The sequence below is a fragment of the Glycine max genome, chromosome 13, assembly GCF_000004515.6.
Source record: "Glycine max cultivar Williams 82 chromosome 13, Glycine_max_v4.0, whole genome shotgun sequence".
Classification (NCBI taxonomy): Eukaryota; Viridiplantae; Streptophyta; class Magnoliopsida; order Fabales; family Fabaceae; genus Glycine; species Glycine max.
Window position 1 is genome coordinate 29,054,207 of NC_038249.2, and position 8,512 is coordinate 29,062,718.

An 8,512-nucleotide genomic window follows, 5' to 3' on the forward strand; every position below is an offset into this window, starting at 1 on the left:
AATAAATCAATTATATATATATATATATTATAAATTATCAATATTAACATATAAATAAATTATAAAATATAATACAAAACTATTTAAATATTTGCACAAATATACAACAGCGTGTAATTTTTTAAAAAATAAACATTACAAAAATAAAAAATAAATTTAGTCGTTTTTTTTTCTTTTTTAGAAAGACAAATAATTTTACTCGTGCCATGCACTGGTAGATCTAGTTTTATCTATGAATAAATTGCAACTATTCACCTTTCTTAAAACTTTTTGAGATTGCATATAACTTCCTGTCTTTTTAGTGTTTACATCATCTTTCTTTATAGTGGTATGCCTATGGTGTAGTGTTGTTCAAACAATTAAAGGAGTTAGTGTAATATATAAAAAATAGTATAATATGTTTTAAACCATTAGAAAGAATTAGTGTAAAGATAGAAAAATGACAGATATCAAAATAAATTTTGTAAAATATCAGATAATTTACTCTGCTTATTGGACTAGGAGATATATTATGCTTCTAGTAAAACTTATTTTAATATTAATAAAAAGTTACTTAAAAAAATGAAAGGAAGCAAGAAAAAAAATGAGTTTTAATAAATAGATAATTATACTTTAAAAATGTTAATAGTATATTATTTAATATGTTTTTTCAGAACAATTCTTTATTATCAAATGAAAGTCATTGAAAGCTAGTGTGTTCACTCGTACGTGTTGTAACACCATGATTTTCCTAAATCTATGATTAAGTGGTTGACAGTAACTAAGAGAAAAATTAAAATTTCATTCCTATAAATAAAACATATATGCTACTTTATATGTAAAACCTGTCTATCAGAATTGTGATTAGTAAGCTAATTGAAAATGAGAAATTCCCCAACAAATCATTCTTAACCATAATCAAATAAAAATAATACCAATGTGTAAAATAATAAATAACAATAAACAGTCAAATATTTCTTTTAAAAACGAAATCGACATTCCCTCTATTTGTTCGATGCAAACTTCTTCTTCCTGTCATCTCTCTCTCATGAACCAGAACCCCATCAACCTAAATCTACACATGCAAGACATCAACGTCTCTTCCTTTTATGTTGTAACTGCTAGGAATCCATAAATTTGAGCATCGGATTAATGTTATGATTTAGTTTATAATTCTCTCATAAACATTGTAATTTGGAAATTTTAATTCCGTCTCTGCCTCCACATTCAGTTGTTTCAAACTGTATCTCTTGACTCAATTTTGTAATTCCTTTCTCCAAATTAAGTTGATTAACTATCTGGTTGCAATTCTCACTTATGGAGGTGAAATCGTTGCCCTCTGTTCCTCCTTTTCCATGCCACAAAATATTGTGACGGCTAATAAAATAAATTGTGCTCCTAAAGCATCATTCAAAATTCCTAAAAATGAAAAATAGTAGTAATAAGGATGAATTCAAGTAAAATTTAATAAATGCGGAACAATGCATTGTAAGAAATAGGACTGGAGAAAATAAAGAAAATACCCCTGAAGAACATTACTCCATGAGATAAGGAAGAATAATGAGAGCAATTTCCACGAGCTAAGGTAAAAGAAGTAATCTAAACAATAACTGTAAAGTAATTTAAATTCACAAGACAAATAAATTTTATTATTGGAACAAAATATATTCAAAAACTGCATAAAAATATTTATATAGAACTCGTAGGTGTGCATATTTTCTATAATACTTAACTTTCTTTAATCAAACTTCAAAATCTACTCATTGAGGTCTGGATGATAAATCCTTATTTTATGTTGAGTCTGAATGTTACATTCATCCTACATAGTAAACTCGATCTCAAATCATATATGCATAATTAAAGCTTACCAAGTTAACACCATGTAGCTTGATATGAATTTTCTATACTAGGACAAGCAAAGAGAAAAAGCAATTAAGATTAATAATTTTAAAATATAAGCATGAGTAAATGTACCTGCAACAACAGAAGCACCAACCAACATGGCAGAAGCAGGGGAGCCATATCAAACCCACTAGTCTGGTTGTTGCAATGAAATCAAATTAGTTACAAACAATGGATGCTACTTTCCAAGCCAAGAACATTTATTAATCAATAGTTCAAAGTAAAACTCAACCACATCTAACACAATTCTTAAAACATATTCACTTTGAGTCAACAATTAAATGTAAATCAGATCATTGAATATTGCCTGGTTTGCAGACAATGTGAACCATAAACTTAACCGAATCCATGCAATTTGAATTCAAAACACAAATAGCAAGAATCTACTTAAAAAAGCATAAACACGAAGCTGATTGTTATACAGGAATAAATTTGAATATGCGAATGAGGAATTATCGTTGAGGAAGAAGTAATGCTTCCGAGAGAACCAAAGTCATCTTACTAAAAAGATGATACATGATTATTTTCATAGTTGCCTCTGCAAAATCAATTTATCAGATACATGAAAACCAAAGAATAATTAATGCATGTGATATACCAAATTACCATGCTTAGGGTTCCACTCAACGGTTCTTCGATGACAAATTCTAATCCATTGGTCTAAAAAAAACCCTAACAAACTAACATTTAAAAAAAACAATAAGCGATTCCATGCTAGTACCATCTCCAGTGTTTGCTTCACATTCAAAAGCACCTCTCACATCGAACACGCCAATCACGGAAATCTATCTTACTAAATTTAAATTTGGCATTACTGACGAACAACTGAAATGAGGAGAAGAAAGAAATCAAGAACTGAAACTTTAGTTTGGCAGTGCGATTTGGTCATTTTTGGATTTCTAACAGAGTCAAAGACTGAAGAGAGAAGAAGAAAGAAAACTTAATTTATCCATCGGGTCCGACTTAGAAGAATGATCGAATCATAGAAAGCAAAGCCAACTTACTATTCTCAGTTAATCAGTTAATTTAAATGAGCAAGAAACTTCCCTCCGCAAATTCTCAGTTAATCATTCATATTTTAAATATTTCACTAACATTTCTTATTTCTCTTTTTCTCTCTTCTTATCATTATCATGTTATAAATTTGATCATACTTAGAATTTTTTTTTTCTATTTCTATCAAATCATAGACCCAATCATCATGCCAAATATTTATCTAAAGTATCAGCCACCTAATAGTATAACTCTGAAAGAATAGGGGGTACTTCTACGTACAAGATTTAAACAAAGCAAATAATCAAACAAAAAAAAAACGTCTCCGTCGATGGAGCATTTTTTACTAGTGGTTAATTTTTCCTGCTGCATAATCTACTATAATTCTGTCGTAAGTGTTATGAAAAACGAATAAATATATAAAACATCACGTCTCCGATCGATGAATAGTTTAAAAATAACTGGATAGTGACATGGATATAGTTGTCCTCCATTTTTTCTATCACAACTTCAAAGTTTTAAAATAACTGGATTGTTTAGGTCCTTATATCATGAAATGACGATAATGAAAAAATTATATATAAAAAATTGATATCCACTTATTTTTAGACTCACATTAAATTAGACTGACACTCGCTTTATTAGATTTTTTTATGATTAGTTGATTTATAAATATCTATAATTTTATCAAGTTACTTAAGTCCTTCGGCTTTGAAATATTTTGACAAAGTCTTTATAATTTTAAATTTCATAATTAAATCCTTTAAACTAACACCTTTTCTAAAGATTTTAAACATGAATTTTCTTAATATAACTTCTATTATTTTCATCTTTTTCTCAAAATTTATATCCTTGAAAATATTTATCTTCAAAATTGTAGCTAGTACGTAGGTTTAGACTAGCTAACATCATTTTCATTCAGCAAAAAAAAAAAAAAAAACAAAGAAGTCATTTTGGTAATCCTGTAATCTATAACAAAGCACAAGAATGATCAGAAGCAAAGATAAGGGAGGGTACATGTTACAGGCAGAACCAAGAAATATACTCTCGTGATCTCACCAGTCACCATTATCAGCCACTTCCAGAATCGTCACTTGCTCTTGATTGAGAGTTGAGACCTACACAAAACTGAGCAAGTTATTACTGAGATTGCCATCAGCCATTTGAATCCAATTTCAGCCACAAGACCCTCACCCATATTGAATATTGTCGGTTTCGCTTTGAGAGAATGAGAATACAATTTTAGCATAAAAATGGGGACATCCAGTGTGTGTTTGGTTTAATGTTAAATTGAATCAATATAAGAAATAACAATTTATAATTTTTAATTCAACGGTTGTTTGAAGGTCTTTCAATAGTAATTCAAACACATTTGTAGTTAAAAGAGGTTCAATAACTTTAATTTTTAAGGATTTATTGCTACAAAATATTAAATTTATAAAAAATGAATTTAATGTTTGAATTATAAAGATCCAATTAAGAATTTGATCGCAACCAAAAAATTAAAAATTTGATAAAATTACAGAAAATTTACAAATTAATTTATTCCTTTTTTTTAATTACTACTGATTTTTACTACTTTAACTTTAACATTGAAAGAAGTATATGAGACGGTTTACATTGATGAAATTCTATATATATACCTTTAAGTACATAATGTTTTGTTTTTTAACATTAGTATAATTTTATATAGAAACTATTTAACAGTGTAAAAACTTTAGAAATTCATCATATTCATTGACAATCTTAAGAGGTTGGTTGAGTGATATCATCTTTCACAAGTCGCAAATTTTATTTTCCACTTCTATAAGTGTTATTTGAGTTAAGAATTGTAACTTTTCCTACCTTGATTGACATTATCAATATTTTCATTATTGCTTTTTTATTTTAATTCTATTTTTGAACTTGTCTCAATCATGATCAATGCTACTTAATAATTTTTTTTTAAAAAAAGGCATTTTTTTTAAAAAAAAAATTAGGGTAGACTAGTTCGATACTATTTATGAGAATGAACAGTAAAATCTGAAAAAACTTCAAAATTAATTTTTTAAACTTCCACTTGTGATTCTCATATTTTCCCATCTTTTGTAAGTTTAGCAAGCATTAATAAAATTTCTTTGCCTATAAAAAAGAACGTTCACTTTATAATAAAAATATATTACTGTATTACAAATTTATCGAAGGTCATTTTCTCATCTTTCTTCTACCACTTAAGTTTTAGAACCCCTACAATAGATGCCACACCGTAGAACCTAAGCCACCAGTACTTTCATTCATATATAACGAGACAAAATACAAGTTGTGGATTCTATATTTCATATTTATCTAAAATATCTATACACATTAGTACAACTCGTGCCATAGCATATCATTAAAATTCATTTGCTTTCTTCCTATGAAAAATATATATTTTTCAAAATACTTTAAAATTTTAAAACATTTATTAAATATGTTTATATATATATTATTGAAATTTAATTTATTATAAGATGCTATTCTGAATATTTTTCAAATGATTATACTGTTACTATTTTCTAAAATATTTTTTTCATAATTATAAATAGATAAAAATATTCTTTTGCATTACATTTTTTAAAAATAATTTTTATTACATATTTTTAAAATTTGAAATAAAGCATCTAAATTTTCCTTTGCAGAAATTCCAATCCCAATTTGCTGAATGTCAATGTCAGAATTTTCTTGCTACCCTACAACCCTTTTCACAACTTCAGTTCCTTATAAATTAAAGGGCAATATTTGTAGATCGATCATTAATTATAAGCCACAAGAAGATTGGATAATTAGCCGAATAATATCATGGCTTCTATCTTCCCTATTTCTCGTATGTCCTTCACTGATTTCTCTGCACCCCTTCCCATTTCCATAAGTTCCTCATCTTCCACATTCCCACTTTCTCAAACACCATGCAAACCCACTAAACATAGCAAACCAAAACGCCATCATGTTTCCAAAGTGTCATGCCATAGTAACCAAAACAACTCAGCACCAAACCCAGAAGAAGGAAAACCATCACACAACATTGTAGCTGGAAAAAATAGGAGGGATGTTCTCATTGGCTTTGGAGGACTTTATGGTGCTTCAACTCTTACCAACAATAACAACAACAACCCTTTAGCCATAGCTGCTCCCATTCTCCCTCCTGACCTAAAAACCTGTGGTCCACCTGACTTAGCAACTGGTGCAAAACCTGTTAATTGTTGCCCTCCAATATCTTCTACCATCATAGACTTCAAGCTCCCTTCTTCTGGAGCACCCCTTAGGGTTAGACCAGCTGCTCATTTAGTCAACGATGTCTACATAGCCAAGTATAGGGAAGCCCTTAAGCGCATGAAAGCCCTTTCACCTAATGACCCTCGAAATTTCACCCAACAAGCTAATGTCCATTGTGCTTATTGTGATGGTGCCTATCACCAAGTAGGGTTTCCTAACCTTGACCTCCAAGTCCACAACTGTTGGCTATTCTTCCCTTACCACCGTTGGTACCTTTATTTCTATGAGAGAATCTTGGGAAACTTGATTGGTGACCCAACTTTCGCTCTTCCATTTTGGAACTGGGACAATCCTAAAGGTGGCATGACAATCCCTTCCTTTTACGTAGATAAAAACTCACCTTTGTATGACCCTCTTAGGAATCTTAATCATCAACCCCCAGTTCTCATAGACCTAGACTATAACAGAAGGGACGATGATGATCCTAGTGCTAGTGAAAGTGTAGATCCCAATGAACAAATCGCTAGCAACCTTTCTATAATGTATAGGAATGTTATCTCCAATGGGAAACTCCCAAGGCTTTTCCTTGGAAGCCCTTATCGTGCTGGAGATGAACCTGAACCTGGTGCTGGCTCTTTGGAGAACGTTCCACATGGTCCTGTTCACTCTTGGACTGGTGATAAGAGAGAGCCTAACCGTGAGAACATGGGAATCTTCTATTCTGCTGCGAGAGACCCCATTTTCTTTTCTCACCATGCCAACGTGGATAGGATGTGGAGCATATGGAAAACAATACCAGGTGGGAAAAGAAGGGATTTCACTGACCCTGATTGGTTAGAGTCCGCATTTTTCTTCTACGATGAGAACAAGAACCTTGTGCGCGTGAAGGTGAAGGATTCTCTTGACACAAGAAAGTTGGGGTATGTTTACCAAGATGTTGACATTCCATGGCTCAAGAATAAGCCTAAACCTAAAAGATCTAAAGCTAAGAAGTTGGCATTGGCACAAGATTTTATAGTTGGTGCAGCACAAGCTGTTGAGACTACACCAAAGAGTGTTAAGTTCCCTTTAACTTTGGATTCAAAGGTAAGCACACTTGTTAAAAGGCCAAAGCTGTTGAGGAGCAAGGAGGAGAAGGAAGAAGAGGAGGAGGTGTTGGTGATTGATGGGATTGAGTTTGATAGGAATAAAGCGGTGAAGTTTGATGTATTTATCAATGATGAAGATGACAAGGTGATAACACCTAGTAATACTGAGTTTGCGGGAAGCTTTGTGAGTGTGCCTCATTCACATGTGCACAAAAACAAGAAGATCAAAACTTGCTTTAGAGTGGGATTAACGGATTTGTTAGAAGACTTAGAAGCTGAAAATGATGATAGCATTTTGGTGACGTTGGTACCTAAGTATGGGAAAGGACTTGTTACAATTCGGGACATTAAGATAGAGCTCGAAACGGAATGAAAATATGTAACTATGAACAACTTCATTATGGCATGCTTGGAAAGGTTTTTCCAACATGCAAATAATTTGAATTTTGTATTAGCATGTTTAGTTTAGAGCACAAACCATGATTTTATTGCTCAATGGCAAAAGTCTATTTTATTGTTTTATTGGCAAAGAAGATTTTATTGAATATTTCGGTTTTTGCTAGAGTTTAACAAACTTTTGATCCAACGTAGATTTTTTTCTCGTAATGTGTATAAAGAATTTCTAATATAATAACAAATACCCACTTAATATGTATGTATATTAATAAAAAAAAAGTTAAATTATTCATTTGATCCTTATAGTTTTATAATTTGTACATTTTAGTTTCTATAATTTTAAAATAATCTTTTTAATTTCTACAATTTATATTTTAATTCTCTTTTAGTTCTTATAGTTTAAAAGTGATATTTTTAGTCTTTATAGTTTGTATTTTTATTCTTTTTTAATTCTTATAGTTTGAAAATAATCTTTTTAATTTTTATAATTTGTATTTTAATTATCTTTTAATTCTTACTAAAAAAATATATAAAAATAATTAGCTACAAATTAGTTATAAATTATCAAATAATATTTTTAATTACAAATTATTTTATAATAAATTAATTACGAATTACTTGTTAATATTTTTTAAATTAATTATAATTGATAATATTACTCATATTTTGATGATAAAGATTAAATAAAAATTAAAATATAAAGACTAAAATGATAACTTTCAACGTATTATAAGAATTAAAAATATCATTTTCAAACTACAACAACTAAACAAAAATTAAAATGTAAATTATAAGAACAAAAAATTACTTTCAAATTAAAAGTACTAAAATATATAAATGATAAAACTATACATATCAATAACAAATGAGCAATTAAACCTAAAAAAATATTCTTATAATTAATATTATTTGTGAACCTCAAA

The 8,512-nt window shown here is 29.6% G+C and overlaps 1 protein-coding gene and 1 long non-coding RNA gene across 2 annotated transcripts; one reads left to right on the top strand and one right to left on the bottom strand.

The window, feature by feature from the left end:
* Positions 1-869: 869 nt before the first annotated feature.
* Positions 870-2,957, bottom strand: LOC121173313 (uncharacterized). Its single transcript, XR_005887913.1, has 3 exons — positions 2,603-2,957; positions 1,954-2,016; positions 870-1,398 (listed from the first exon to the last, which is right to left on the bottom strand). It is a non-coding gene; the product is annotated as an uncharacterized lncRNA (long non-coding RNA).
* A 2,453-nt stretch (positions 2,958-5,410) lies between these two features.
* On the top strand, positions 5,411-7,715 carry LOC100798709 (polyphenol oxidase A1, chloroplastic). The gene has a single exon (XM_006594264.3). It carries the CDS (start codon positions 5,692-5,694, stop codon positions 7,564-7,566), a length of 1,875 nt encoding a protein of 624 aa, XP_006594327.3. The 5' UTR covers positions 5,411-5,691; the 3' UTR covers positions 7,567-7,715.
* The last annotated feature ends 797 nt before the right edge of the window (positions 7,716-8,512 follow it).